General features: G+C 37.6%; 2 protein-coding genes across 7 annotated transcripts; one reads left to right on the forward strand and one right to left on the reverse strand.

The window, feature by feature from the left end:
* The first annotated feature begins 2,870 nt into the window (after positions 1 to 2,870).
* Positions 2,871 to 6,728, forward strand: LOC126622921 (cation/H(+) antiporter 4-like). Its single transcript, XM_050291600.1, has 4 exons — positions 2,871 to 2,966; positions 3,012 to 3,125; positions 3,972 to 4,997; positions 5,398 to 6,728. The coding sequence occupies exons 1-4, from the start codon at positions 2,871 to 2,873 to the stop codon at positions 6,523 to 6,525; spliced, it is 2,364 nt and encodes a 787-aa protein (XP_050147557.1). The 3' UTR covers positions 6,526 to 6,728.
* A 2,087-nt stretch (positions 6,729 to 8,815) lies between these two features.
* LOC126622169 (uncharacterized) lies at positions 8,816 to 14,971 on the reverse strand. Of its 6 annotated transcripts, none has more exons than XM_050290838.1 (9): positions 14,885 to 14,971; positions 14,125 to 14,175; positions 13,356 to 13,486; positions 13,052 to 13,250; positions 12,530 to 12,657; positions 12,199 to 12,298; positions 11,315 to 11,830; positions 9,769 to 10,106; positions 8,816 to 9,323 (listed from the first exon to the last, which is right to left on the reverse strand). In XM_050290838.1, exons 4-9 carry the CDS (start codon positions 13,209 to 13,211, stop codon positions 9,165 to 9,167), a joined length of 1,401 nt encoding a protein of 466 aa, XP_050146795.1. In that variant the 5' UTR covers positions 13,212 to 13,250; positions 13,356 to 13,486; positions 14,125 to 14,175; positions 14,885 to 14,971; the 3' UTR covers positions 8,816 to 9,164. The 6 variants fall into 6 exon arrangements, with proteins under 6 accessions (XP_050146795.1, XP_050146792.1, XP_050146793.1 ...); XM_050290835.1 differs by having other exon boundaries at positions 12,199 to 12,310; XM_050290836.1 differs by lacking the exon at positions 14,885 to 14,971 and adding an exon at positions 14,479 to 14,812 and having other exon boundaries at positions 12,199 to 12,310.
* Positions 14,972 to 15,324: the final 353 nt, after the last annotated feature.

Here is a 15,324-nt window from a genome sequence, read left to right on the forward strand (position 1 = left end):
GGTTGAGATTAGGTTTTTGTGGTTTGTTTAATCTGATTAAGTGATGAAACAGTTTGTATTATAGATTCATTTGATTTACTTCAATATGATAATTTTAATTGATGTGATTGTGTTAACATGTTTAGGCATCAATATGTATCGAAAAAATTAACAATTTTGGTAACAATTGGGATTCTTATGACATTTTGGCTAAAAAAATTAATTCTCATAATTGTTAACGCATGGTCTTTTTCCACTCCTAAAGGCTCAAAGGAAGACCATGGAGCACTACGAATGATCGCTCGACGGTTTGGTTTGTTTGCAAGCAACGAAACCGAGCGCTTCCTCATAAAGTACTTTCCAACTACCCGGAACGAGTTGGTGTACTGACAACTTTATAACAAAAAGTATCAGAGACAAGCCTACTCAGACATCAACTCCAGGTCACGTGATGACTATTAGAAAGAACATAAGCCCATAAAGGGACTAAAGACTGACATATTAAGTGCTCAAGTGTGGATTCTCACCAATTCCAGGTCCAGCAAGGCACTCGGTACGCGTTGCCCAAGAAAACATACAAGTGGACCTAAATAGATGTCACTTAGTTGCCACGTGTCAATTAAAGAACATAATGGCAGCTAGTAGGTCAGGCCTACATATTTGGCGCATTAAATACAAAGATGGTGGAAGACTCGAGTCTAAAGATTTGGGGCTCAGTGAGGGCCTATTTAAGGAGGATGGGTACTCCCTATAACGGGTCGGACTAATTGAGAGAAAAAGTGGATGAAGCCCAGTTTTAAGGGGTGAACCACTTAAATAATGTTGTTCAGTTCTTATCATTCTGATATCGAGGCCAAAAAGGACCAACTACACGACTATACTAGTCTTTGTTAGCCTCACCAAATTTAAGCTTTAACAATAATAAGTTGTGCACTTGTGTGATACATATAAATAACTAAATGATTTCTAATTTAATTTAATTTAATTTAATTTTTTACCAGAGATAATCTTGAGATCGTGATCTATTACAGTTTCAATTATAACACGAAAACAACGAGGATTCACTAATTTCAACTCGGTGGAAAGTGAGACGCATCTAAATATTGTGCAATATGATTCCTTTGGTGGATTTTATGTTTTTTCTCTTCATGGTTGTCTTGAACCTTTTCCTCTTAACATGGTATAAACTGATAAATTTAAAGGAAAATTAATGAAAAATACTTGAAAATTTTGAGTTTTAACGATAAGGATAAAATAAAGGTTAAAGTAAATAGTATCAGGATTAACTTTTTAGTGTAAAAATATGATTTTTTGTTAAAATAAACAGTACCGGAAGCTTTTCGTTAAAATTTCCTAAATTTAATCTCACATTTCATTGAAAAATAACTATGAGAAAATTTACATACAAATCAAGCCAAAAATGGTGGATAGTCGTGTGCATATTATAACATAGGATAGGACAAAACAAATAATTTTTTTCTCAGAAATGGCCTCCTCAGACTCCTCCTCCTCTCCAACCCTACCCATCCCCACTCTCCCTAGTGTCTCCAATTTTCTGACGATCAAGTTTGATCGTACAAATCACACACTTTGGCAAGCATAAATGTTGCCCCTTCTTCGCAACAGGAAGCTTGTTCCCATCGTCGATGGCACCAGTCAATGCCCTCCCGCATTTCTTAAGCACAGTGATGGCAATATTACTTGATACCGTCAAACCGGCCTTTGAGGCCTGGATTCAGCAGGATGGCAAATTTTTTTTTCTCAGCAATGGCCTCCTCAGACTCCTCCTCCTCTCCAACCCTACCCATCCCCCCTCTCCCTAATGTCTCCAATTTTCTGACGATCAGCCTTGTTCCCATCGTCGATGGCACCAGCCAGTGCCCTGCCGCATTTTTTAAGAACAGTGACGTCAATATTACTGACACCGTCAATCCAGCCTTGAGGCCTGGATTCAGTAGGATGCCTTTGAGGCATGGCGTCCTGCTGAATCCAGGCCTCAAAGGCCAGATTGACGGTGTCAAGTAATATTGCCATCACTGTCCTTAAGAAATGCGGGAGGGCATTGACTGGTGCCATCGACGATGGGAACAAGGTTCCTGCTGCGAAGCAAGGGGAGCATTTGTGCTTGCCAAAGTGGGTAATTTGTACGATCAAGCTTGATCGTCAGAAAATTGGAGACATTAGGGAGAGTGGGGATGGGTAGGGTTGGAGAGGAGGAGGAGTCTGAGGAGGCCATTGCTGAAGAAAAAAAATTGTTTGTTTTGTCGTGAGACTGATTTGCTCATGGATACCATATAACAGAAATATTCAAGCATAAGAGTTTGAAAGCTAAAGAGTTGCTGATGCTCAACTCGGTTAATTCTGAGTGAGTTTAGGTCATTGTATTTATAGACGGGTATTACATAAATTAAGGAAACTTACTCGAATTAGAATTTTACAAAACTGAAAAAAATACAAGAAAATACAATGAATTATCAGTTGGACATGAATCCCAACTCTTCCAGCTAACACAGACCGTCCATTCTTAGTCGCAGCAACCTGAGCGGGAAACCTCCTTGGTGAAACCATTTGTAACTTATATGTCTTATCAATAACAGAATTAACCTTTTTGATATCCCAAAGCACTTCTAGAAAAGTTACAGACCGTCAAAAGCGGTGGTGACTGTTATTCTGTTAAAAAACTTGTTCATGACAGCTTTCTTGCTAAACCTAGCTAACACAGACCGCCCATTCCAACTATTACTGTTGCACGTACATGTAAATACCATATATAGACTAGCTCTTAGTTTGGTGCTACGACATTCTTTTTGGGTTTGGAAGAGGTTTCAAGTTCGAATCTCATCTTCTTGGTCTTCTAGTAGAGCAGTGGCGAAAATTCATACCAAGAAAAAATGAATAATGTGATTCCTCATCCTGTAACAATATGCACGGTATTTCCGCCTCGTGTTAATTCAATAGGCATATGGAATGCATCACAAACTAGTCGGGTGAGTGTTAATGCATCGCTCCTGCATTTCTCGTTTCCGTTGCAGAACTACACCCTCCCAGTTCTGGAATTTGAAATGACTCTCATCTACATCGTCACCCAACTCACCCATTTGTTTCTCAATATGTTTGGCCTCCCAGTGCTTGCCGCTCAACTTGTGGTACGTACGTTCTACATTTATCATGTGCCTTTAGTTCCCATGCATTCAAGTTTTTTTATTTTATTTTTATTTTTTGGTTTCATCTCTATGGTCGGTCTAGGTTAAATAATCATAGATATATCGATCTCACATAATGCAGTACATTATAGTTGATAGTCGTCCATGGGAATGTCCGAATTGTCTTACGCGGTCACTTATTTAGGCTTTAATTATTAGAAATAAAATAATAGTAACAAACAGGTGGATTCAGGAACGGAATTTTGTTTTGTGTGAGATATGAGACAGCTAGCCGATCGCCCTACTGTCACAAATCCCACAAAAACAAACTCCCTCTCCCGCTACCAGAAAATAGGGCTGCCCTACAAAATCTTTCACGACAAACCACATTTTGTCGACAAAATTTTCAGTTGTAGGACAAAACTAGTCAACATTTAGGGTTTATTCAAAATCTTTACAAGAAGGAACAAAGTCATAGGGCAAGGTTATATTCGTCGGACAAGTTTTTGGTGCCAAGTTTAATATATAGCGATTGACAAAACTAAAATGGTCACACCAAATTTATTTGAGTTTATTTACCTAGAAACCGTGGGTTTTTTTTTTCTTCATTAATTAACTCATGAGTGAATTATGAGTGGTGCTACACTTACAACTTATTTGTACCTTTATTTGTACTATATCTCTAATAGAGGTAGAGCTCGCGAACGTATGTGAGTTTTATCTCTATTAAAGAGATGGTACAACTAGGTAGTAAGAATAACAGTTTTGGTAATTATATTTACAATAGCGGTGACAATATTTGAACAATTAACGGACACATATTTTCTCTATTTTGGTTGAACCATACAGGCTGGAATACTCCTTGGTGATGCAGGACTTGACAGAGTGATCCAACATTTTCGTCCTGAACAAGAGAATCCCATATTTCCTTTTACTAATCAGGAAGTACTCAACGTAATATCACTGTTTGGATTCACACTCTTCAGCTTCTTGATCGGAGTCAAAATAGACTTGGGATTAGTATCAAAAATCGGAAAAAAGGCTATCTACAACGGCGTGTTAACCTTGGTGGTGCCTCTAATAGCCGGCTTCTTAACGCTGCTCTTCCTCACCTGGGAGTGGTCCTTAAACGCGGACGAAGTCGTGCAGCTTATTTTCGTAACAGCAATGCATATTCAGGCTCCGTCTACCGTCATTGCTTGCCTCCTCACCGAGCTCAAGATCCTAAATACCGAACTTGGCCGGCTCGCATTATCTTCGGCACTCGTCTGTGATTTCTTTAGCATTGCCCTAACTACTGTTGCGACGTTGGTGAAAGTCTTACAGAACGATGCATGGAGGGGCATGAGGGACATTGGGGTGATGATAATCTATACTTTATCTGTTTTCTGTGTTTTCCGTCCAATAATGTTTTGGATTGTGAAAAGAACCCCTGAAGGCAGCCCTGTTAAGGATTCATACATTTTCTTCATCCTGCTGGCATTTTTGGGATCTGGATTGTTTTCCCACTGGTGTGAGCTCCCGATCGTGATCGGGCCTTTGATCTTAGGGTTCGCAGTGCCAGATGGGCCCCCACTAGGAGCTACTTTGGTCAAAAAGCTTGACTTTATGGTCAATAGGGTTTTCATGCCAGTTTTTGTGACCACGTCCTTGATGAGGGTTACTGTATCCTTAGAAATGCCTCCGGCTCATAGAAGGGTGGTATTAGGCACCGCCATTGTTACTTTTGTGATTTTCTTGAGCAAATTTGCAGCCTCTATGGTGACTCCTTTGTGTTGCAAGATGCCTTTGAGGCATGCAGTGGCACTGGCTCTCATAATGACCAGCAAAGGCGTTGTCGAGATAGCTGCATACACCATCGCAAAAGACACTTGGGTACGTAAATTTTTACATCAACTCTATCATATTAAGTGACATGTGAATATGGGGTTAGGAATCAAGATATAAACTATAAATAATACTTGTTTAGTCTGAATAGATTTATTAGACTATGTGTAATTGTTGTCGCAAACTGATTTTTCTATATTACTGACCACATCTTTAATAATAGTAAAATTCAAATGCGCATTCATATTTTGACCTCAATATTACAACAAAATGCTACAAAAATATTAATTATAACAAACTCTTGTCAGAATTTGATTAGGTTCATTATACCATGTTGTATTGTTATGGCACACTATAATTTTTTTATTGCTAACAATCTCTCTAATAGAAGTAGAACCCGACCTCTAACACATTCATGTTCTCCATGGTTTTCTTTTGTTATGCGCAGGTTATAGTTTCTGGGGTCTTTAACCATATGATGTTCACAGTTTTATTGAGTGCAATTGTCGTGCCACCTCTTGTGAAGTACTTGTACGATCCTAAGAAAAAATATGCAGGCTACCACAGAAAAGCCCTTCTCAATTCCAAACCCAATTCGGAGCTCCGAATTCTCGCATGCATCAACAGAGCTGATAACACCCCCGCCATCATCAACCTTATCGATGCCTCGTGCCCGACTCGAGAAAGCCCCATCGGCCTCTACGTTCTTCACCTCATCGAGCTAGTTGCTCGAACCACCTCCGTCTTAATCTCACACAACTTACAAACAAGAGCCCTCTCCAATTATTCGTACTCCGAGAACATCATCCGTTCGTTCGTTCAGTTTATGAAAGAGAATGAAGAAGCAGTCTTCGTGCATGTATTTACGGCTATATCTCCACCCCTATACATGTACGACGACGTATGCACCCTCGCGCTGGACAAAAACACATCGCTCATAATCCTGCCGTTCCATCGAAAGTGGTCGGTTACTAACGGGTCTATAGAGTCGGAAAACCAAGCCGCAAGGAAGCTCAATTGTCGGGTGCTTGAAACCGCGCCGTGTTCGGTTGGCATTCTTGTGAACCGCGGTCACGTAAAATGCACCAACTCCTCAGTATCACCTGCAGAAACGTATCGAGTTGCATTGGTTTTCATCGGAGGGAGTGACGACTGGGAGGCACTTATGTTCGCAAAACGCATGGTTAGGGACGCGTGCATTAGCCTGACGGTGATTCGGCTAGTGGACGCGTCCGAGGACAAAGAAAGTTTCACCAAATGGGAGGTGGTGCAGGACAATGAGATGTTGAAGGAAGTAAGGCATAATGGTACAGGGTACGTGAGTTATGTAGAAGAACACGTGGCCGACAGCACTCAAACGACAAGGAAAATACGGTCGTTGATGGACGAGGATGAATACGACCTGTACATAGTCGGGAGAAGATACAATGTGAGAAGCCCTCAGACATTGGGTCTTGAGCAATGGAGTGAGTTCCCTGAACTTGGGGTCATTGGCGACATGCTTGCCTCGGCGGATTATTGCTGCAAATTCAGTGTGTTGGTGATTCAGCATCAGCAACAAGGGACTAGCTCGTAGGTGTTGGCTACTTAGGGAATTAGGAGACTTTTTTTGGTGTATCAAGAACACCATCACATGAGGATTCCACTAAAATTATAACACGTTATTTAATTTTTTTATCAATATTTGTAGAAGGAATTATTGATTATGTCGTTCACACCATATTATAACATGTGTAGTGTGCGATGACAAGTGTTTTCTTGCTACTTAGCGAGTCAAAAACGAAAAAAATGTTTCGAAAACCACAATTTTGTAGCACTTCTTGTAAAAATTCTCTGGAAGAAAAATGACGAGGTCGTAGAATAAGTTGTATGAAAAGGAAAATGCTAGGGACGAGCTCTTCTCAGCCAGCGGAGGCTGGCCCTTGTATATTGAGCCACGGTTTTGCGTTGCAAATAAGCTTCAAACATGAATTTGTCAAATTTCGATGTATGTTAGAAGGATGTTGGTAGCCAGTTGAACAGCATACTGAACATTCCACAATTCGTAGCTTCGCCGTTGCTTGTTCATGGCCGTGGAAGCATGTGTTCTCAGATTTATCGAACCATAATGTTACGATAAAAGAAAACAACCAGCAGCAGCTATACTTGTATTTATATTCAAGATAATCATAGCCATTGGCAAGTATGAAACAAGCAAATGAAGGGGGAAGCAACGAACGAAAAAGAATGCGATTATCTAAACAGGAATTACACAACCACCCGTTGCAAACGTCACTTGAAGTAAAATTCTATGCTTTTATAATACAAGTCTCTACAGACTTATCAAGAAGTAACTAGCAACAGAACTCGACAACTGACTTACATTACCAGAAAATGTGTTAGTGTTCTCCGCGTGACCTGCAGACAACGCATGCAAAGTTGTAAAAGCGCAAAGAGACTAAATTTGCAGAAGATCAAGAACAGCAGTGTTAGTCAAGCTAATTTAAAAACCCAACTAATCTCTCTGATATTCGAACCCTTTTTGTCTCCACAATCTGCACAGCCCTCTCAACAGGATAGCAGAAAACTATGCAGGAGGCCGATCCTGTCAATACTTCATGCATTATCTTTGTATGCACAAAAAACAAGCATCCTCACGACGGTTTTCCATTTAAGAGGTCAGTCAGTTCAGCATCTAATGAAGAGTATGACCTAAATCAGTTCATAATGCTGGATTTCATGCCCCATATCCTCGTGGGGTAGAAACATGCCTATACTTAACCTGAACTTCCTATGCCACCATGCAGTACATATAGTTCACTTAAATATATTTACGAGAGTAATCTTGAATCATAGTATATAATTCACTTAAACATACAATCTGTGATGTATTATTCAAAGGTTTGAATTCCTAATCAGAAAACAAAATTGACAATACCTAATTTGATGTGATGCATAGTCAAATCACTTCCCCTCACATTTCCTTTTCAAGCTATTTTGATTTAATTGAGAAATGGAGCTCCGGTTATTTAAACTCTTCAGGAAAAGAAAATGAAACTAAAAACTAATTTCTAGAACATAGTAAACCAGAAAAAGTCAGTCCATCAAAGCGTACGAACAAATCTTCTGGGAACATGATGCCCTGTAGACATAGGATGCACAAGTAGTTTGTCCTCCTCTTTGTGTTCCTCCCTGTTTCTTGTTTCTTATCCAGAAGGGCCAAACCTTCACAGAACTACAGAAAAGTTCTCAACTCCATTTTAGCATAATACGAGAAATCATTTCATCAGAAGCATGACTTAATTTTAAGTTCAGAAAGTATTCAATGCCGTTAATTATTGTAGCACTTCCATTTTTTTTCCTCAGTATAAATTTTTATGAACTGTTTATTTACTACAGAATCACAGATATGCAGTATCACAGGCTCACCTTTGAGTTTTTACACAATATATTAATTACTTTTCTACGAAACATAATCTTATAATTAAATGAAAGTATAACAAAATATTAAGAGTTAAAAATGACCAGATCAAGCCCAAAGTTCCAGCTTTCAAGTGCTAGCATACTTGCATTGTTAATGTTATTTATTTAAGACAATGTATCAAAAGCTTTGTGATATATGCGACAAAAGTCAGTAAGAAGTCACGTTTTCAAGAATTATAGCGTTCATGCATACTGTAGAAAGCAACTTAAAATTGTTTGATAAGAGCAAAACAGGCATTCCATACAGTTACCTTGGAACAAAAACTAACAAACTATTCTGCAGTGTTGTCAGCTGAAAGGAAGAAAACAAGGAAACAGGATCGAAGAGCTGACAGCCAATAAGGAAAAGAAGATTTAATTGCATAACTAAATCTCACGAGATCAAGTGAAAAGAAAGTGGAGCATCCCAATTAAAGACCAAGATTGTATAGATAAATTTTCCCATGTGTACACCCTGATAAGCAAAACTTAAAACTATACAATAAGGATAAATAAGACTTTCTCTACAATTACCTTTGAACAAAAATCAGACAACCCATTCCACAGTGTTGTCAGCTGAAACACAGAAAATAAGGGAACAAGAACCAGCACGCTAACAAAAGGTAAAGTAAGAGCTTATTCTATAGCTATTTATCTCATGAGCTTAAAAGAAAAAGAACGATGAGCATCTAGATTAGAGGCCAATATTTGCTAAAAAGGATGAGAGGGGGCAATGAGCTTCTATATTCAAGCAAGTGAGAAGGCAAGTGACTCTTATTCCTTGTAACCGAATTTTTTGGCAATTATAGGACGAACATCATCAGCATTAACCAGGGTCTCTAAGAAGGGAAGTAACGAAATCAAAGCACTATCAGACGGATCATCAAACCAACTCTTTATTGGAATTCCATTATTAACTTGCAAGCGGAAGACCTGAAATAGTCAAAAGAGAATAAAGGTAAAACAATCAGTTTCTTCAGTAATAACAAGGTTCATTCTTTTCACTTTTTCTCTCTGCCTTTATGATTATTTTGCAGGTACAAGTATAGTAGGCTAATTATCACTTTCTTCCTTTCTTCATCTCTCTCCTCTTTTTTGCCTACTCACATATTTTGGTACGACTAGGGTTTTTTTTTTTTTTTCACCAGGAATAAGACCAGTTTTTATTTAGTACCCACTGCAACTGCCAGCTTCAAAAACATAAAGAGTACTTTTCGAATCATAAATTTTTATTTAGGCAAAAGAAGAAACTAATAATATAGAATCTGAAATAAAGTGTGAGTTCTCAAGCAATAGAACAACCCATAATGCAAAAAATAAGGCAGATAAAAAAATAAGTAAATTCCAAGCAATTAACACAAAAGCCCAAGGGCTATACCTGTGGAGTATTATCAATTATGGCAACTTTCGCAAGATCAACACCCAAAACTGTCAAATCTTTAGTGTAACTGCCATCCAAGAAAATGCATGATTCACGATAAACTCGGCGAGATATAAACTTTGCACATGGATCCAATATATCAAGAAGCTGCGCTGCATATATGCTTTGGCTGGCAGTAAAAATAACAACTTCAAACATTTCTGCAACTCTCTCCAAGAAAGTTTGCAGGTGAGGCCTCCGCTTCACATATACCGTGTGCTCTTTCATGTTGAAAAAGACAGTAAATGTGAAGTCTGCGTCATCTCGATGTTCCAATGTAGAATGAACCAGTGTTTCTGCACGCATAGCAACATTACATTTCAGCAACCTATCATCAACGTACATTTCTCAAATGAACTCTAAAAATCACACTGAGATTAAACTGAAAAATATCTAAGTAGAAGACTGGATCTGCGGAAACCCTACTTGATCTATCCCTGCTAAGGGCATAATTGGTATGGTGGTCCGCATTTGTACCTTATCATTTATATCGTATTTGGAAATAGTATTTCTGACTGATTAAATATTTCCCAAAAGATCAGACAAAAGTCAACCAAATAGAGAAACGAAAAAGGAAAAATAACATTCTTTGAGCCTTGGTGTACTTTATTCTATGCCTAAATTATAAATACACAAGCACTCACATATATACATATGAATGTATTAATGTGGCCAGGGACAGGCAAGCACACACTCACATACGTACATGTGAACATGTTCACGTGTAAGGTATAAACTGAAAGAATAAGAGATTTGCTTTCTAGACAGAGGCCAGATTGTATATGTGGCACACATATACCAACCAATCACAGGTCCTATATAAGCACTATTAACTGCATTTACAACTTGTCAACACATTTGAGACAAAATTAACTGAAAACCTTTTCTTTTTTTTTAACACTGTTCACCGAACTGGGTCACAGTTTGTCATTATGAGCAAAAGACTGAACTATAAACATATATATATAACATTTTATATATAGCATTATGTATGATACTAAGAGATAAGGTTTTCTTGCACACCTATGTATAAAGAGAGTGAATGTGCCAAAACTTCAACTAAACAATGGATAGAATCCTAAAATGTTGCACTGAGACCGGAAATGGGTAACACAAAATTTTCCACAACTTCATTAGTAATTTTCAACATTTTGGCTTTCAATTTTGACTTGTAGGCATTTTGTTAGTATACCATCTTCATGTAGAGTTCAGGACGAGGTTCTCTACCAGGAGCGTAGATCAATGAACTTTGATGAACTTGTTAAGGGAACTAAATGATTTCAATATAAATTCATTAGGAAAATTAAATAATATTTGTCATTTAAGTCTTAAGATAACATTTAACAAGTAAAATTTCCAAAAGTAGCAATTAAAATGAACCAACTGGTCTAAAAATATGTCCGATGTAACATTAAATGATCTAAAATATATGTCTGATGTAACATTAAATGATGACAAGATAGCACATAACCATATGAAAACACATGCGTATAGCAATTCTTACCATCCAAATCAAGTACAAGAGTTACAGACTTTCTTTTTGAAGCTTCCTCGGGCAATATGTTGGGTTGATAATTTGATACCACCTCTGATAATTCTGGTAAGTTTTTTATGAACAACTGTGGATCAAAGGACTCTGCCTGATTTGAGTCAGAAGGGTTAACAACCGTTTCCAGGTTGCAGGGGCTCATCTGACCAATTCCCAAATACATTTCAGCACAATTTGTATCTATCATGGCTTCTTCACATGATTTGTCATCATTAGTATTAAAATTACTGCTTCTGATTGTGTCTTCTAGGAAAGGCAACATCATGTATTGCTCAGACACATCAAAAAACATATTTGGTTCAGCTGATTTGTAGTCTTGGAAGCAATTCATTTCACTTATATCATCATGAAATGCATTCTCGTCGAAGGGTAAGCTTGATATTATCATGTCAGAAATGTAGAAATCTGATACATCACAAGTTCGATTATCACATGAACGTCCGTTATCATCACTGTCACCAGCTCCTAACACTGAAAAGGCAGGACAAGATTAGCATATTAGATATTATCTCTCATCTGAACATGTAACATTACATTACATTAAATGACAAGGAAGATTAGATTATTTAAATGAAAACGTTTACCAGTTTACCACCCGAAAGTGGTTGAATTTTATTGGTCAAATAACCTAATATACTGAATAAAGTTTGAGGATAGCTTTACACTTGGTTCCACTTGGTTCCAGGCTAACACATACCTATCCTATTTGTTCCTTTTTTAATTGTAAAAAAGAACTGGGAAGGGGTTGTTTTATTCAACGTTGGCTGGGGTTTGAATGGCAAAACCACAAATACCCAGTAGATTCTCTATACGTTCAATCAACTGAGTTTGAGACATACCTGCATCAATGTCAGCATGTGGTTCACTATTTTGTTCGCCGTTCACTTCACTCGACTCCAAAGCAGGAGAGAAAATTGTCTTTATGTCTGATGGGCAGGCCTGACAGGAGTCCTGGAATTAATAAACAACCGTTGGTGTACAAGCTTATAAGGAATTTTAAGGCCCACAAGGTGCAATTCTAGAAAACCTTGAGCAAGAACACAAAGATGAGAATAATGAATTTTCATTTACAGGTTACTCAAACTTCATGAAATTAAAGGCAATGCACTGTGAAATGACAAACTCAAAAAAAGGTACCCACAACACCGTAACTTCAGAATAAATACTTGCCATTCTTTTAGTGGGAGAATCACATGACTGCTTCTGAATTTGACCAGTTTGTTCACCCAGAAGTTCCTGATGTTCAATTGCCTCATCACTTCCAATTTCTATAGTAGAAACTTGTGTGCTTGAAGAAACTATGAGAATAATAAGAAGCTCTAATATTAATAATTAAACAAACAAATTTAGATGCAGATAGTTGTGCATGGACTGAATCAATGTCCTTCATTGAGACCTCCATTGCTAAAAAGTTTGGAATTACAAAACTAGAAAGCCAGAGAGCTCAAATTCATGGAAAATTAACACAAACTTTGAAATTCTGCATTTTTTTCCAGACTTTGCTAAGGAGGGCAACCTAGTATCATAGTTTACCATATTCCTAATACCCACAGAAACTTGCGTGAAATGTTGAAATCTGGATAGGCAGTATGAGATAGCTTGATCACATCAATACAAAGATACATAATGAAGTCTTTACTATAATACTATATGATAGGACAAACTTCAACTTCTTTATGTTTGGTTTCTTACCCTCCTGACAATTATTACAAGTGTCAAAATCTTCTGAATGTTCTGATTTCCTAGCATGAGAATTCTTGGAAATCACACTTGACCTTTGACATACACGAAGACCATTTTTTTCTCGTAAACATCCCATGCTTGATTGAGCCTTCATCTTGAAAGATGGCATTTGATCTGTACTTGTGATGTGCACCACAATCTTAACTCTCTGTCAGAAAAAAAAAAAAATCAAGATAAGAATAAAGTAAATGATACCAATCTAAAAGAAACCGTAACAAAGGGAACCAAGCAGTAGAGAAATTAAGCAACATACAGTTTGTAGTGGGGTCCACGTATCTCTGTCTGGGGTATCTAATCAAAGATTCATAGTATTGATGATTAGCAATCTAAGCTCCAAGCTTTTTGAAGTTTTCCAAAAATTGTGTCGAACTGTCGCTAATGTATCTGTTTGGGGAGGAAAAAAATTAAGGCTCGTCAGCACGCAAATAAAGTAACTTGCACACAGATAAACTACACACGGTAATCAACAAGTAGAAAAGCAAGATTTCACCTAGTAAATTGGGAAATGAGTTAATTAGTTACCAAAGTTATCTTCCCCACAACAATCAGTAACAATGTAAAAGAATATCGTAATCAACTGCTGATTCTCTTGCATCAGATGCTGAGGTCATCCATTAAAAAGTAAAATATTCAATAAATCCATCTAAAACTGAACTTCCAAAAGAAGATGCTACAGTTTTGCAAATACAACCACATATATAGTTTGTTTCTCCTGTGTGACGACAACAACGTAAGACACCCTTTAACATCAGGGATCACATTGATGGATACCATCCACTCAACATGATTAAACAGCTGCACAATATTCACTACATCCCGCATGTTTAAATTCCCTTCTTCCCATCCGAAAAAAGAGAGAATCTTCCCTCCTTCCCAAATATAAATGAGCTGCGATGATACTTTTCATCTCAACTTCAAGAAATGAAACCTAACTAAGTCAAACACTGGGCTATCCTTAAAACAAGTAAACTAACCCAACAAACAAGGCTCATTAACAAGGCTATTTAAATTCCCTTACTAACCAGAAAGCTTTCATGCCGCCACGACACTGCCACAGCCTCCTCAGCACCCCACTGCTCAAATCACCATCTAAAAGTCAAAATTATTGTGTTTACAGATTTATGCATTCTACGAAATGATCCAAACATGATATATCCGAATCAAGGAACAGAAAAATCCATCCAAAATGGCCTTTGACCTCAAAATTTACAATACCATGTCGTTGAAATCTAAGTAAACTCAAACGCCGATTCCAAAATCTACTAAAAATGCATAATTTCTTCTTCAAAAACCATATTTCTAGAAAAAATTTATGAATTAAAAACAGAAAAATAACCACAAATACACACGCACACTAAAGATAACATACTGATTACCTAAACAGGCACAAAATCGAAAACCCCAATGCGAAAGCTCCGAAATTTCCAAGTAAAAGCTCGAGATTTGAAGTCAACCAAACCAAACCAAGTGACTCATTACGAAAAGCTTCTAAATTCCAAAACCCCATTGACCAAAACAACTACTCTCAAATCGTGTAAGCATTTCCTCAAAGAAAAAACAATCAAAACCCGCAAACGAACTTAAAACCCTAAACACGAAGCTCCAATGGCAGTTGTATATAGTTAAATCAACCAAATTCAAGCACTGAAAAAGCAATTGAATTCGAGCAACAGGAACCGTAATTAGCTAAATTAATTAGTAATTATTTAATAATAATTATACTGAATAGTGGAAATAAAAAGGTGAAAAATTGAAGAGGAAAATTGGGAGAAAAAAACATACCTGTAGAGAAAGCTGACCCCCTCTCCCTCTCTCTTCCTCTCTCTTCCTCTGTAAGACTCTGTTCTCTCTCTTAACGGTCAGACAGAGGTAGTATGTCGGCTTCGGTCGGATCATACGGACGGCTCTGATGGGATCTTCGCCAAATGATATACGCCAATGGGGGTTTGCCACGTAATCTGTGGAGCCAGCTTACAGTGACTTGTTGACACGTGCACTTTCCCGGACACAGAGGGAGGTGTGTTTGTTGCCATGCAAAGACCATTTTGGTCACCCTCTTTTTAGCGCGTGAACGACTTCGTCAAAGCAAAGAAAATAAAAATTATGATAAATTACATGGTAGTTTCTCAGATTTGAGATTTATTAAAACTCCATACGACATTTTTAAAATATTTCACTTTCATATCTCACGTACTATTTTATTTCAAAATAATACATCTGTT

Source organism: Malus sylvestris, chromosome 5, assembly GCF_916048215.2.
Source record: "Malus sylvestris chromosome 5, drMalSylv7.2, whole genome shotgun sequence".
Classification (NCBI taxonomy): domain Eukaryota; kingdom Viridiplantae; phylum Streptophyta; class Magnoliopsida; order Rosales; family Rosaceae; genus Malus; species Malus sylvestris.